Here is a 16,086-nt window from a genome sequence, read left to right as displayed (position 1 = left end):
CTCCTGTGTTCCTGGATTAGATCGTCACCATTGGGATCATTCTGGATTGAAACCGGCCATTTTACCAGTTCAGAGAGCCATAGAGAGATACAGCTCCAAAACAGGCCCTTTGGCCCATCTAATCCATACTGACCAGCAACCATACCTTTACACCATTTTATTCTTTCCAAATTCCTGTCATGTCCGACCAGAATCTACCATTCACCAAGTAAAGAGAAGCAATTGTTGGTGGACAATTAACCCACCAACCCATCTGTCTTTGGGATGTGAGAGGAAGCAGCACCCAGGGGAAACCCACAAGGTGACAGGAACAACGTGCAAACCCGACACAGACAGCACCGGAAGTCAGGGTTGAACCCAGTCAGCTAATACTTCCTTTGTGTCTGCTAAGAATTAAATCCAACAACTCAGTCATGGTACAGAACTATTTCAACGACCTTTCAGTTTATTCAACCACAGACCAACTGAGTGATGCACAAATGTCCAGCGTGACTCTGCCAGTCAGGCAGCATCTGTGGAGGGGAATGAACAGTCGAGACTCTTCGTTCTGTCCGTGTCTCCTGTCAGAAGTTGCCTGACCCATTGAGTTCCTCCAGCACTTTGTATGCTGCTCCAGATCCCAGTGTGCAGGCTTTCTTGTGTCGACAAATGACGAGCAATGGGAGTGTAATGAAGCAAGAATCCCAGAGCACGAGAGTAAAGTTTGTTCAAGGCACTATCATAGACGGACAGAGTGGTGGAAAAAGACGTTAGCATGCCTGCCTTCGTCATTCAGGGAGGGCACTGGGTATAGAAGTTGCGACACAAACATAAAGGTTCTGTGGATGCTGGAGATCCAGAGCATCACACACAAAATTCTGGAGAAAATCAGCAGGTGAAGCTGAGGGGAAAAACCAGTCGGTGTTTCAGGCCAAGATGAAGAATCCATAGATGTTGCCTGACTTGCTGAATTCCCTCAGCATTTTGTAGAAGTTGATATATTATGTTGTAGTTATATATTTAGCCAGAGAGTAGTGAATCTGTGGAATTAGTTGCCACGGGTGGCTGTGGAGGCCTAGTCATTGGGTATATTTTAGGCAGAGATTGATAGATTCTTGATTAGTCAGCACATAAAGGGTTACAGGGAGAAGGCAGGAGATTAGGGCTGACTGAGAAAATAGATCAGCCTTGATGAAATGGCAGAGCAGACACAATGGGTTATGATTATGATTATGAGGACACGCAGTCCCCTTTTATTGTCATTTAGTAATGCATGCATTAAGAAATGATACAATGTTTTTCCACAATGATATCACGAAAACACGACAAACCGACTTAAAAACTAAAACAAACCACATAATTATAACATATAGTTACAACAGTGCAAAGCAATATCATAATTTGATAAGAACAGACCATGGCACAGTAAAAGTCTCAAAGTCACTCGAAAGTCCCATCATCTCACGCAGACAGTGAACCTCCAGCGCTGCCAACTTGCCGATGCAGCATCCTGGAAGCATCCGACCACAGTCCGACTCTGAGTCCGTCCGAAAACTCCGAGCCTCCGACCACCTCCCGACACCGAGCATCGAGCACCATCTCTGCCGAGCGTTTCGACCCCGGCCCCGGCAGCAGGTGATACGCAAAGCCGAGGATTTGGGGCCTTCGTCTCTGGAGATTCTCGATCGCACAGTAGCAGCGGCAGCGAAGCGGGCATTTCAGAAGTTACTCCAGATATTCCTCTGCCCTTCTCACAGCAGTCTCCATCAAATCCAGATTGTGCACGGCCCCCTAGTTACATATAATCGATATTCATTCAGAACGGCCCCGCGCACGCTGCGTCACGCCGCCATCTTCTCCTCCCTCCATTTAAATGGCCTGATTCTGCTCCTATATCTTTTGATCTGATGGTCTCATAAGTCCTCAGTGCACTTGGACTACTATGTTTTGATTACCTGTAATAGAAATGTGGTTAAACTGGGAGGAATACAGAAAAGATTTACGAGGGTATTGCCAGGACTAGTCGGCATGAGTTATAGAGAAGGGTTGGCCAGGCTAGGGGTTTATTCCTTAGAATGTAGGAGAATGAGGGGATGACCTTGAAGAAATTTATGAAATTATCAAAGTCATGGGCAAGGTGGATGGTAACATTCTTTTCCCCAGGGTAAGGGATTCCAAAACAGGGATGGGGCATATTCAGGGCGAGAGGGGTAAGATTTAACATGGGGTGAGTATATGAAACAAGCTAACAGAGGAAGTGATTGAAGCAGGTATGATAGTATCAAATAAGAAGCATCTCGACAGGTACATGGGGGAGGGGTGGGTGGCAGGGTTTGGAGGGAGAAGGACAAAACACAGGAAATTGGAACTGGCTGGGTGGACACTGTGGTCGGCACAGATTGGTTGGGCCGATGGGCCTGTGTCCATGCTGTTATTTCTCTGTGTCTTTAAAATTGCAAGTGGGGTTGTCTGGCTCGTTGAGTACCACCTTCCCAAGTATCAGTGGGTGAAGGTTCGGTGGAGGAGGGATGGGAATGGAACAGGGAAACTCCACCAATTCCTAAATTTAATTTCCATCTCATCCACTTCATTTTCCGACAAACATGGTAGTGTAGCAGTTAGCTTGACCAGTGGCCCAGATTCAATTTCCGCTGCTCTGTATAAGGAGTCTGTACGTTCTGCCCTTGAACTGCATGGGTTTTTTCTGGGTGCTCCAGTTCCCTCCCGTGTACAGGTCAGTAGATTAATTAGTCACTTGCATATAATTGGGCAGCATGGTCTAGAGGGGCTGGAAGGGCCTGTAATTGTGCGCTATCTGTAAATAAAATAAAATAAACATCCTCTGGGAGCAACAGGTCCTGAGCAACTCGTAGTGAGTGGATTGGAAAAGGTTCAATCAGCAACAAGTTCTGCTTGTCGGTTCATTCCCAGGCACAGTCCATATCTGGATTTAATGTTACCTGAAAACTGCGGAGGGGAATATATTTGGAGGGAAGAACGTCATCTTTTATTGAAACGTGGTCTCTGCGTGGAAGCTGCCATGGAGACTCATTACAGTCACACTATCTCAGATGGACGAACGGAAGAGATTGACTGAGTTCAATGAAAGGAGATGCATGTGTCCAGACAACCAAAGAAAACTTCATAGAGCATAGCCCAGGCCCTTCAGCCCACAATGTTGTGCCTAGTTTTTGACCTACTCCAAATTCGATCTAACCCTGCCCTCCCACATTGCCCTTCATTTTTCTATCATCCCCGTGCCTATTTAAGAGTCTGTTAAATGCCCCTTTTTGCATCTCCCCCTCCCCCTCCAGCTTTCAAATCCCTTACTCACTCTTCCTTCAGTTAGTCCTGACGAAGGGTCTCGGCCTGAAACGTCGACTGCGCCTCTTCCTATAGATGCTGCTTGGCCTGCTGCGTTCACCAGCAACTTTGATGTATGTTGCTTGAATTTCCAGCATCTGCAGAATTCCTGTTGTTTGCTCCTAATATATCTACCTCTATCACCACCCTTGGGAGGGCATTTTACACGCCCACCACTGTGTAAAATTCCTATTCCTGACCTCTATATATTTTCCTCCAATCTGAACAAAATTTATCAGATTCTCTCAGCATTCTCATTAGAGAGGCAGTGTAAACAAACCATTTGTCCGATGGGGAAGTATCTAACACGGCTGAGATCTGTCGACCCAGGTTCAGGAACAGTTATTACCCCACGACCATCAGGCTCTTGAACCAGAGGGGATAACTTCACTCATCACATCACTGAACTGTTCCCACAACCAGTGGACTCACTTTCAAAGACTCTTCATCTCATGTTCTTGATATTTTTTGCTTATTTATTATTATTATTATTACTATTATTGTTGTATTTGCACAGTTTGCTGTCTTTTGCACACTGGTTGGTTGTCCGTCCTGTTGGGTGCGGTCTTTCATTGATTCTATTATGGTTCTTGGATTTACTGTGTATGCCCACAAGAAAGCAAATCTCAGGGTTGTATATGGTGACATATATGTACCTTGGTAATAAATTTAATTTGAACTTTGAAAACCATTCACTGGCCAGCTGGTGGCACAATGACACCGGCGCCAGACCCAGGAGCGGAGGTTCCCGGGTTCGAACCCAGTCGGGGCCGCTCCCGAGTACGCTTTCCATCCATGCCGGGTTGAGTGTCGAGATCGCAACTCGACCTCGTAAAATAAAGGGAAAATACTGCGGAAATCTCTGTGTGAGGGGTGGCATGCCACATAGTCTCTCTCCCTCGTTCCGCGCCTTGTAAAAAGTCATGAAAAAGACCCATCACCACGGACGCACGCACACACAGACGCGTACGCACAGACTCGTACGCACGTACATGCAGACGCGCGCACACAGACTCGCACGCACGTACATGCAGACGCGCACACACAGACTCGCACGCACGTACATGCAGACGCGCACACAGACTCGCACGCACGTACATGCAGACGCGCACACACAGACTCGCACGCACGTACATGCAGACGCGCACACACAAACTCGCACCCACGTACTTGCAGACGCGCACACACAGACTCGCACGCACGCAGGCACACGCAAAAAAAGAAAACCATTCACCGTCCAAGTTATTTTGGAAGGCTGAACATTGCATTTTCCTTATCAACACCAAGTCCCATCACGAAGAGTGGATAGGCAGACAGAGGTCACTAGAGACACTGGGCAGGTCAGGTGAGGTGTATGGGTACAGTAAACAGTTAAGGTATGTGGCTTCCTGTCAGGGCAGTGGCAAACTTTACCACCCTGACTTCAGATTCCCACAACTGTGATGCTTTACTACCATTACGGTCACAGGGAAGGGGGGGGCCAGTTATTTATCAAGCTCTTTGAGAAAATCACTCTTCCAACTGGTTCCAAAAGGCCGTCGGTCTTTACAAGAATGACTGCAGGTCAACAAAAATCACAAAGCTGAGGATGGTTTGTTTCTGGTGTGTAAGTGTCAGTACGCTACCCAAAGTAACACTGTTCAAATGATGTTTCTGTCACTCCATGTGGTGGCTGGCATAGTTCTCAGAGAACAGGATCACTTGTTCTGATGAAGCTGTGCACTCGGTAATGTACACTGCTTATGGAATTAGCTTGAGGTGTTGTCTCAGTCATTCAGTTCAGCATCTGGAAGTGTGTCTGTCAATGTTCTCGAAAAGCAGCCCTCCCAGATGAAACTGTGATTAATAGAACCTTCCCCCCCCCTCTACTTTCTTAAAAGTAGCGAAGATTCGGCGTGACATCTAATACTTTGACAAACTTCTATAGACGTATAGTGGAGAGTTTATTGACTGATCGTATCACCGCCTGGTATGGAAACACCAATGCCCTTGAATGGAAAATCCTACAAAAAGTAGTGGTTACAGTTCAGTCCATCACAGGTAAAGCCCTCCCCACCAATGAGCGCATCTACACGGAGCAGTGTCACAGGAAAACAGCACCCATCATCAACGACCCCCACCGCCCAGGTTATGCTCTCGTCTCACTGCTGCTATCCAGAAGGAGGTACAGGAGCTTCAGGACTTACACCAGCAGGTTCAGAAACAGTTATTACCCCTCAACCATCAAGCTCTTAAACCAGAGACAGTTATTACCCCTCAACCATCAGGCTGTTAAACCAGAGAGGATAACGTCACTCATTCCATTGCTGAACTGTTCCCCAAACCTATCGACTCACTCTCAAGGACAGTTCATCTCATGTGCTCATGTTGGATGTGGTCTTTTGTTGATTCTGCTGTGTGTCTTTCTGTTTCCTGGGAATGCACATAAGAAAATGAATCTCAGGCTTGTGTATGTATTTTGATAAAAAAATTATTTTGAACTTTGAACTTTGTTATCCCCCTCACACGAATCTATCACCCTCCAGCTTTTGCTCCATTTCTCCACTCCTTCCCTCCACACCGTCTACCTCCCCTCTTCCTTTCCAGTCCTGATGAAGGGTCCCGACCCAAAGTGTTGACTGTCCATTCCGCCCCCCCCCATAGATGCGACCTGACCTCTGGGTTCATAAAACATAGAACAGCACAGACCCTTCGGCCCACAATGCTGTGCGGACTTTTCAACCTGCTCCGAGATCAGTGTAACCCTTCTCTCCCACACAGCTCTCCATTTTTCTACCATCCATGTGCCTATCTAAGACTCTGGTAAACGTTCCTAACATATCTGCCTCTACCACCACCCCTGGCAGTGCGTTCCACACGCCCTCTGCTCTCTGTTAAATAACTGCCCCATAAATCATCCTTGAACTTCCTCTTCTCATCTTAAATGGATCTGAATCAGAATTAGATTTGATGTCGCCAGCACATGCCGTGAAATGTGTTGCTTTGTGGCAGCAGTACCGTGCAATGCATAATAATAAAAAAACTATAAATGACAATAAGAAGTATGTAACATTAAATTAAGCAGTGCCAAAAGAGAGCAAAAACAAAACAAGTGAGGTGGTGGTCATGGGTTCAATGTCCATTCAGAAATCTGATGGCAGAGGGGAAGGAGCTGTTCCTGAATCAGTGAGTGTGTTCCTTCGGGCTTCTGATGATGGGTGCTGTTGTAGATGTGCGCTGGTGGGGAGGGCTTTGCCTGGGATGGATTGGCCTTGTTCATCACTTTCTGTAGACTTTTCCATTCTTGGGTATTAATGTTACCATACCAGTGTTGGTGGCTCCTATCTGTCTCAGATGGGAACATTGGAATGAATTGAACTTTTTGTCTGAGTGGGAGCAGTTTCCCCATGTTGTGAATAAGTGCTAAGCTTCACACCACAATTTTGACTGAAGTTCACTTGTCGCCCTTTTGTCTCTCCCCTCAGCCCCTTTCCACCCCACGGGCGATGCAGACAGTGAGATCAAGTTTGACGAAAATGGAGACGGGATGGGTCGCTACAACGTGTTCAACTTCCAGAAGCGGGCGGGCAAGTACACGTACGTCAGGGTCGGCCAGTGGGCCAACTCTCTGTCGCTGAACACAGATCTGATACACTGGCCCAAACGCTACATCCCCACCTCACAGTGCAGCGACCCGTGCGCCCCAAACGAAGCCAAGAACATGCAGCCCGGTGACGTCTGCTGCTGGATCTGCGTCCCCTGCGACCCTTACGCCTACCTGGAGGACGAGTTCACCTGCAAGGACTGTGGTCCAGGTCGGTGGCCCAACGAGGACCTGACGGGCTGCTACGACCTACCAGAGGAGTACATCAGGTGGACGGACGGGTGGGCCATCGGGCCAATCACCATCTCTTGCGCTGGGATTGTCACCACCCTCATGGTCGCCTCCGTCTTTATAAAGCACAACAACACACCTCTTGTCAGAGCTTCGGGCCGCGAGCTCTGCTACATTTTGCTCTTCGGGGTCTTCTTTTCCTACTGTATGACCTTTTTCTTCATTGCCAGGCCCTCGCGCGCCATATGCACCCTGCGCCGTCTGGGACTGGGCACGTCTTTTGCCGTGTGTTACTCTGCCTTGCTTACCAAGACCAACCGCATTGCCAGGATATTCAACGGGGTGCAGGAAGGTACCCAGAGGCCGAGGTTCATCAGTCCCAGCTCGCAAGTCTTCATCTGCATGAGCCTAATCTTGGTCCAAATTGTCATGGTGTCGGTGTGGCTTGTGTTGGAGACTCCAGGAACCAGAAGGTACACTGTTCCTGAAAGAAGAGAGACAGTCATTCTGAAATGTAACGTGAAAGATTCCAGTATGCTAATGTCACTGGCCTATGACGTGGTGCTGGTGATTCTCTGTACGGTGTACGCCTTTAAAACACGAAAATGTCCTGAAAATTTCAACGAAGCAAAGTTTATTGGATTTACCATGTACACGACGTGCATCATCTGGCTGGCTTTCCTCCCCATATTCTACGTGACTTCCAGCGATTACAGGGTAAGTGTTCTTTTGCGTCCATGTTATCAAGTGTAAAGGTCCAGATGTTTGGTGGCTGTTGGGATGATGGAAACATATTTTACCTTTAAAAGTTAACATTTTAGTTCCAATTACCATTCCCATTCCGACGTGTCAGTCCATGGCCTCCTTGACTGACACGATGAGGCCAGACTCAGATTGGAGGAGCAACACCTCATATTCTGACGGGAGACCCTCCAGTGTTTTAGCATGAGTGGAAGTTCTCTAACGTCAACGGGTTCCTTTCTTACCATTTCTCTTCTCCTCACCTGCCTATCACCTCCCACTGGTGCCTCTCCTCCATCCCTTACTCCCATGGTCCTCTCTCCTCTCCAATCAGATTCCTTCTTCTTCAGCCCTTTACCTTTTCCACCTATCACCTCCCAGCTTCTTACTTCATTCCCCCTCATCTGGCTTCATCTATCGCTTTCCAGCTTGTCCTTCTTCCCCTCCCCCACTTTCTTATTCTGGCATCTTCTCCCCTCCTTTCCAGTCCTGATGAAGGGTCTCGACCTGAAACGTCAACTGTTTATTCCCCTCTAAAGATGCTGCCTGATCTGCTGAGTTCCTCCGGCATTTTTGTGTGTTACTCTGGATTTTCAGCATTTGCAGAACCTCTTGTGGAAGTGTATCTTTCTTTATTTGCAGTCTTGGGTAGAAGTGAAAAACTGGAGATGTTGCAATAAATGTTGAAATGCAAGAAACTTGGCCTCCACAGCTGCCTGTGGCAAAGAATTCCACACATTCACCACTCTCTAGCTAAAGAAATTCCTCCTCATCTCCATTCTAAAAGGACACCCCTCTATTGTGAGGCTGAGACCTCCGGTCTTAGACTCACCACATAGGAAACATCCTCTCCACATCCACTCTAAAAGGCCTTTCACCATTCGATAGGTTTCAATGAGGTCACCACTCATTCTTCTCAATTCTAGTGAATACAGGCCAAGAGCCATCAAATGCTCTTTATATGACAAGCCATTTACTCCTAGAATCATTTTCATGAACCTCTTTGGAACCCTCTCCAGTTTCAGCACATCCATCCTAAAACAAGGGCCGCTAAACTGCTCACGGTACTCCAAGTGAGGTCTCACCAGTGCTTTATAAAGGCTCAACATTACATCCTTGCTTTTATATTCTAGTCCTCTTGAAATGAATGTTAACATCGCATTTCCCTTCCTCACCACAGACTCAACCTGCAAATTAACCTTTAGGGATCCTACACAAGGACTCCCAAGTCCCTTTCCACCTCAGTGTTTTGTATTTTCTCTGTACTTAGAAAATAGTCTACCCTTTCATTTCTTCTACCAAAGTGCATGACCATACACTTCATGACACTGTCTTCCATCTGCCACTTCTTTGTCCGTTCTCCTAATCTGTCTAAGTCCTCTTGTAGCCTCTCTACTTCCTCAAAGCTACCTGTGTCTTCATCTATCTTCATATTGTCTGCTAACTTTGCAACCAATCCATCAATTCCACCATCCAAATCATTGACATATAACGTAAAAAGCATCAGTCCCAACACAGACTCCTGTGGAACATCACTAGTCATTGGCAGCCAACCAGAAAAGACTCCCTTCATTCCCACTCTTTGCCTCCTGCCAATTAGCCACTGCTTTATCCATGCTAGAATCTTTCCTGTAATACCCTGGGCTTGTAGCTTGGTAAGCAGCCTCATGTGTGGCACCTTCTCAAAGGCCTTCTGAAAAACTAAGTACAAAACATCAGCTAATTCTCGTTTGTCTATCCCGCTTATTATTTCTTCAAAGAATTCGAATAGATTTGTCAGGCAAGATTTTCCCTTGAGGAAACCATGCTGACTACGGCCTATTTTATCATGTGCCTTCAAGTACCCCGAACCAACATCTTCCCAACCACTGAGGTCAGACTTACTGGTGTATAATTTCCTTTCTTCTGCCCCTTTTCCTTCTTGAGGAGTGGGGTGACATTTGCAATTATCCAATCTTCCAGAACCATTCCAGGATCTAGTGATACTTGAAAGATTGTTACTAATGCCTCCATGATCTCTTCAGGCACCTCTTTCAGAACCCTGGGGTCTACACCATCTGGTCAGGTGACTTATCTACCTTACGACCTTTCAGCTTCCCAAGAACCTTCTCTCTAGTAATGGTAACTTCACACACTTCATGACCCCTGACACCTGGAACTTCCGCCATACTACTAGTGGCCTACACAGTAAAGACTGATGCAGAATACTTGTCTGCCATTAATTTGTCCCCCATTACTACCTCCCAGCATCATTTTCCAGTGGTCTGATATCCACTCTCACCTCCCTTTTACACTTTATGTATCTGAAGAAACTTCTGATATCCCGTTCAATATCATTGGCTAGCTTACTTTCGTATTTCATCTTTAATTTATAGCGAGAGGATTCGAGTACAGGAGCAGGGAGGTACTACTGCAGTTGTACAAGGCCTTGGTGAGACCACACCTGGAGTATTGTGTGCAGTTTTGGTCCCCTAATCTGAGGAAAGACATCCTTGCCATAGAGGGAGTACAAAGAAGGTTCACCAAATTGATTCCTGGGATGGCAGGACTTTCATATGAAGAAAGACTGGATGAACTGGGCTTGTACTCGTTGGAATTTAGAAGATTGAGGGGGGATCTGATTGAAATGTATAAAATCCTAAAGGGATTGGACAGGCTAGATGCAGGAAGATTGTTCCCGATGTTGGGGAAGTCCAGAACGAGGGGTCACCGTTTGAGGATAAAGGGGAAGCCTTTTAGGACCGAGATTAGGAAAAAACTTCTTCACACAGAGAGTGGTGAATCTGTGGAATTCTCTGCCACAGGAAACAGTTGAGGCCAGTTCATTGGCTATATTTAAGAGGGAGTTAGATATGGCCCTTGTTGCTACGGAGGTCAGGGGGTATGGAGGGAAGGCTGGGGCAGGGTTCTGAGTTGGATGATCAGCCATGATCATAATAAATGGCGGTGCAGGCTCAAAGGGCCGAATGGCCTACTCCTGCACCTATTTTCTATGTTTCTATGTTTCTATGTTTAAATTCTTAATGACTTTTTAGTTGCCTTCTGTTGGTTTTTCAAAGCTTCCCAATCCTCTAACTTCCCACTAATTTTTGCTCTACTACATGCCCTCTCTTTGGTTTTTATGTTAGCTTTGACTTCTCTTGTTAGCCACGGTTGTGGCATCTTGCCTTTAGAATGCTTCTTCCTCTTTGGGTTGTATATATCCTGTGCCTTCCGAATTGCTTCCAGAAATACCAGCCATTGCCATTCTGCCATCATCCCTGCCAGTGTTCTTTTCCAGTCAATTCTGACAAACTCCTCTCTCATGCCTCCATAATTCTCTTTTACTCCACTGTAATACTGATACATCTGACCTTAGCTTCTCCTTCTCAAATTTCAGGGTGAATTCAATCATATAATGATCACTTTCCCCTAAGGATCCTTTTATCTTCTGCTCTCTAATCAGTTCTGGTTCATTGCACAACACCCAGTCCAGAATAGCTGATCCTGTAGTGGGCTCAACCACGAGCTGCTCTAAAAAGCTATCCCATAGGCATTCTAGAAATTCCCTCTCTTTGAATCAACCAGATTTTCCCAATATCCCTGAATATTGAAATCCCCCCTGATTATTGTAACATTGTCCTTTTGATATGCATTTTCTATCTTCCATTGTAATTTGTAGACTACATCCTTGCTACTGTTTGGGGGTCTGTGTACAACTCCCATCAGGGTCTTTTTATCCTTGCAGTTCCTTAGCTCTATCCACAATGATTCAGCACCTTCTAATCCTGTGTTACTTCTTTCTAATGATTTTATTTTATTCTTTTTACCAACAGAGCAATGCCACCCCCTCTGTTTTCCTGCCTGTCCCTTAAATACAATTTAAATCCTTGTACATTAAGCTCCCAGCTATAATCTTCTTACAGCCATGATTAGTGATGCCTACATCATACCTGCCAGTCTATGCTGCAAGTTCATCTACCTTAGTCCATATACTGCACGCATTCAAATATAACACCGTCAGTCCTGTATTCACCCTTTTCGATTTCGTCCACCGTTTATGTTGCGACTCATCCTGTTCCCTGCAATTTTGCCTTACAAAATGCTGGAGGAACTCAGCAGGCCAGGCAGCATCTATGGAGAGAAATAAACAGACCAGATAGGTGGATGGAAAAGAGAGGATGAAGTTGGAAGCTGGGAGGTAATAGAGCTTTTCTTCAGCGCTTTACCTCTTCCTCCTGTAATCTTCCAGCTTCTCACTTCATTCCTCTCCACCACCTACCCATCTCTTGCCTCACCTGCTTTCATCTATCACCTGTCAGCTCGTACTCCAACCAGCCTTATTCTGTCTTCTCCCCACTTCCATGCCGGTCCAAATGAAGAGTCTCAGCCCAAAACATTGATGTCTTCATTCCTCTCCATAGATGCTGCCTGACCTGCTAAGTTCCTCATATCGTAAAACTGTGTTTCTCTGTCAGATACTCACTGGTCAGCTGGATACCGTGCCGCCCACTTGTTGGTCTGAAGGGCCTGTTTTTGAGCCTAAAAGCCTGTTGTTGGGCCAAAAGGTCGGTTGTTGGGCCAATGGGCCTATTTCAGTGTGGTGTGATCTATGAAAACAGAGATGACTTATTAACAACATTTAAAAGGTGTTTGGACAGGAACATGGATGGGAAAGGTTTAGAGCAGAGGTTCCCAACATGGGGCCAATGGACCTCTCGGTTAATGGTATTGATCCATGGCATGAAAAAGGTTGGGAACCCCCCCTAGTTTAGGGAGATATGAGCCAAAGGTGAGCACATAGGCCTAGCTTAGATGGGCTCCTGGGTCAGCATGGACCTGTTGTGCTGAAGGCCCTGTTGCTGTGCTGTGTGAGACTCTATCCCATGCAAGGTTGACATCCAACTAAACCTTTAAAAAGATCATGCCAAAGTTCATTGAGATAACTGACCAATAAGTGTTGCTGTCTGGCACCTTGCATCATCCTCTGTAAAACGCTGCCTGTGCTAGTTCTGAAGCCATTCTGGATTTGTTACCATAATCCAGAGCCAGGGATTAATGATTGGGAAATGCAAGTTCAAATTCCACCGTGGCAAATGGCAAAATTGTGTCTCATTTGAGTAAATCTGGAAGTAAAAGTAAATTTTAATAATGGTGATTCCCCTAAAAACATTGATATCTTGCTCCGTCCCAATCTGTGACTCCAGACTAATATTTAATTGATTACTACCTGCCCTTGGAAATGGAAAAGATTAAAGGTTAGTTTTATTTGTCACATGTACATCGAAACATACAGTGAAATGAGTCACTTTGTCAAGGACCAACACAGTCTGAGGATGAGCCCGCAAGTGCCACCACACCTCCAGTGCCAACATAACATGCCCACAACGTGGGGCGGCACAGTGGCGTAGTGGTTAGCACAACGCTTTACAGTACCAGCAACCTGGGTTCAATTCCCTCCACTGTCTGTGAGGAGTTTGTACGTTCTACCCGTGACCGAGTGGGTTTCCTCCCACATTCCAAAGGCATACCGGTTAGTAGGTTAGTTGGTCCTTGTAAATTGTCCCGTGATTAGGCTAAGGTTAAATAGGTGGGTTGCTGGGTGGCGTGGCTTAAATAAATAAACAACTTACTAATCCTAACCTGAACATGTTTGGAATGTGGGTGAAAACCGGAACACTCGGAGGAAACCACTTGGTCATGGGGAGAATGTACAATCCCTTTGGTCTGTGTGTTCTCCCAGTGGCTATCTTCCCAAGAGATCCAGCTTCCTCCCACATGCCACGTGTGGGTTCTTTCGATGTACATGCAACAAATAAAGCTAACATTAAAACAAAAGGGTTGATAAATAAAATAAGCCCTTCTAAGTTAACCCTGCGTGCGGGCACGGGGTAGAATCTGAAGGCATTTAGTGGGGACTGTGGGAAGAGTAAAAATTGTTCTACAGTGTGTCAGTATAGATGGTGCACTCCATTTTGTGTCTCTCTGTGACTCGGAGAACTTGGATCACAGTTAACGTTTCATTGAAGGTAGAACATAGAACATTACAGCACAGTACAGGTCCTCCAGCCCACAATATTGTACTGACCATATAACCTATTCTAAGATCAATCTAACACTTTACTCCTACATAATCCTCCATTTTTCTTTCATCCATGTCCTAATGTAAGTCTCTTAAATATCGCTAATGTATCTGCCTCTACCACCATCTCTGACCATGTGTTCCACACACCACCATTCTGTGTAAGAAATTACCTCTGACATCCCCCTATACTTTCCTCCAATCACCTAAAATTATGCCTCTCTTATTAGCCATTTCTACCCTTGAAAAAGTCTCCGCCTGTCCACTCTATCTATGCCTCCTATCATCTTGTACACCTCTATCAAGACATCCCTCATCCTCCTTCACTCCAACAAGAAAAGCCCTAGCTTGCTCAACCTTTCCTCATGAAATTTAGTACAAGAAGATACTTATTCCATCACTGAAAGAGGTTTATAAAGTAGTTTCTAAGTGGGAAGCAAATTCAAAAACCAGAGGTGCAAAGGGACTTGGGAGTCCTCGTGCAGAATTCCCTGAAGATTAACTTGCAGGTTGAGTAGGTGGTGAGGAAGGCAAATGCAATGTTACTATTCATTCTGAGAGGACTAGAGTATAAAAGCAAGGTTGTAATGCTGAGGTTTTATAAGGCACTGGTCAGACCACACTTGGAGTATTGTGAGTACGTTTGGGATTCTTACCTACGAAAGAATCTGCTGGCATTGGAGAGGGTGCGGAGGAGATTCACGAGAATGATCCCGGAATCCCGGAAAGGATTATCATGTATAATATTTGATGACCCTGGGCATGTAGTCACTGGAATTCAGAAGAATGAAGGACGATCTCATTGAAACCGACCAAATATGAAGGGCCCAGATAGAGTGAGCATGGAGAGGATGTTTCCTATAGTAGGGGAGTCTAGGACCAGAGGGCGCAGCTTCGGAATAGAAAGACATCCCTTTAGAATGGAGGTGAGAAGAAATTCCTTCAGCCAGGTGATGGTGAATCTGTGGAATATATTGCTACAGATGACTGGAGGCCAAGTCATTGGGTATATTTAAAGCAGATGTTGATAGGTTCTTGATTAGTAAGGAGGTCAAAGGTCATGGAGAGGTGCGGGAGAATGGAGTTGAGAGGGATAATAAATCAGCCACAATGGAATGGCAGAGCAAACTCGATGGCACAAGTGGCCTAATTCTGCTCCTATGTCTTATGGTCTTATTGTGTAAAACATTGAATGTATGTCCTCACGCTCCTGTATCTCCTCCCTGATGAGAAGACAGTATATCCTGGAGGGTGAGCGTCCTTAATGAAGGATGTCATCTTCCCGAGGTGCTGAAATGTACGAGTGTCAGCAGGACAGTCATACGTACATATGACAAATGAAGCTAATCTTCAAATGCTTTCTGTTCCATAGGTTCAGACCACGACAATGTGCATCTCAGTCAGCCTGAGTGGCTTTGTGGTGCTGGGCTGCCTCTTTGCACCCAAGGTCCATATTATCGTGTTCCAGCCCCAGAAGAACGTGACCAGCCACAGACTCACCATGAACAGGTTCAGTGTCAGCGGGACGGTCACGAGCCACTCTCACTGTAAGTACAGGCGACGCGGTCCCATTAATATTTCATACTCAGCCCCGACAATGGTGTCGCTGCCCTTACACCTCTGATAAAGATTCAACGTCAGCTTTATTTGTCACGTATACTTTGAAACGTTGGAACACATATAGTGAAATGTGTGGGTTTTGCGTCAAATCAAATGCACCAGGATTGTGCTGAGGGCAGCCCGCAAGTGACCCTTGCATCCAGTGCCAACATGGCATGCCCACAACTCACTAACCCAACCCTCATGTCTTTGGATGTGGGAGGGACCCGGAGCACCCAGAGGAAACCCGTGCGGTCACGGGTTTGTACGAACTCCTTACAGACAGTGGCGGGAATTGAACCTGGATCACTAGTGCTATAAAGCGTCTTGCACCACCAGGCCTCTGAAAACACACACGACGTCCGCTAAGCGACTCAAATACAACATTCCCAAATCATTCGCCATTGACACTTAACTAAACTCAAGGAACTTTCACCAGGGTGCCTTTCCACACTCCGACGTTTGGTGAGGCTGCACTTGTATTGTGAACAGATTTGATCACCCTGTTACAAGAAAGATGTCACAAAGC

General features: G+C 46.0%; 1 protein-coding gene across 5 annotated transcripts in view; it reads left to right on the top strand.

The window, feature by feature from the left end:
- Positions 1–16,086, top strand: part of grm3 (glutamate receptor, metabotropic 3) — a 191,730-nt gene that overhangs the window by 167,066 nt on the left and 8,578 nt on the right. For all 5 annotated transcript variants that reach the window (XM_063072663.1, XM_063072660.1, XM_063072662.1 and 2 more), the window contains 2 exons: positions 6,807–7,873; positions 15,331–15,505. In XM_063072663.1, the coding sequence (XP_062928733.1) occupies positions 6,807–7,873; positions 15,331–15,505 (1,242 nt within the window). The remainder of the gene's footprint in view (positions 1–6,806; positions 7,874–15,330; positions 15,506–16,086) is intronic.

This window comes from Mobula hypostoma, chromosome 20 (assembly GCF_963921235.1).
Source record: "Mobula hypostoma chromosome 20, sMobHyp1.1, whole genome shotgun sequence".
Taxonomy (NCBI): Eukaryota; Metazoa; Chordata; class Chondrichthyes; order Myliobatiformes; family Myliobatidae; genus Mobula; species Mobula hypostoma.
This window is presented reverse-complemented; position numbering and strand designations above follow the sequence as displayed.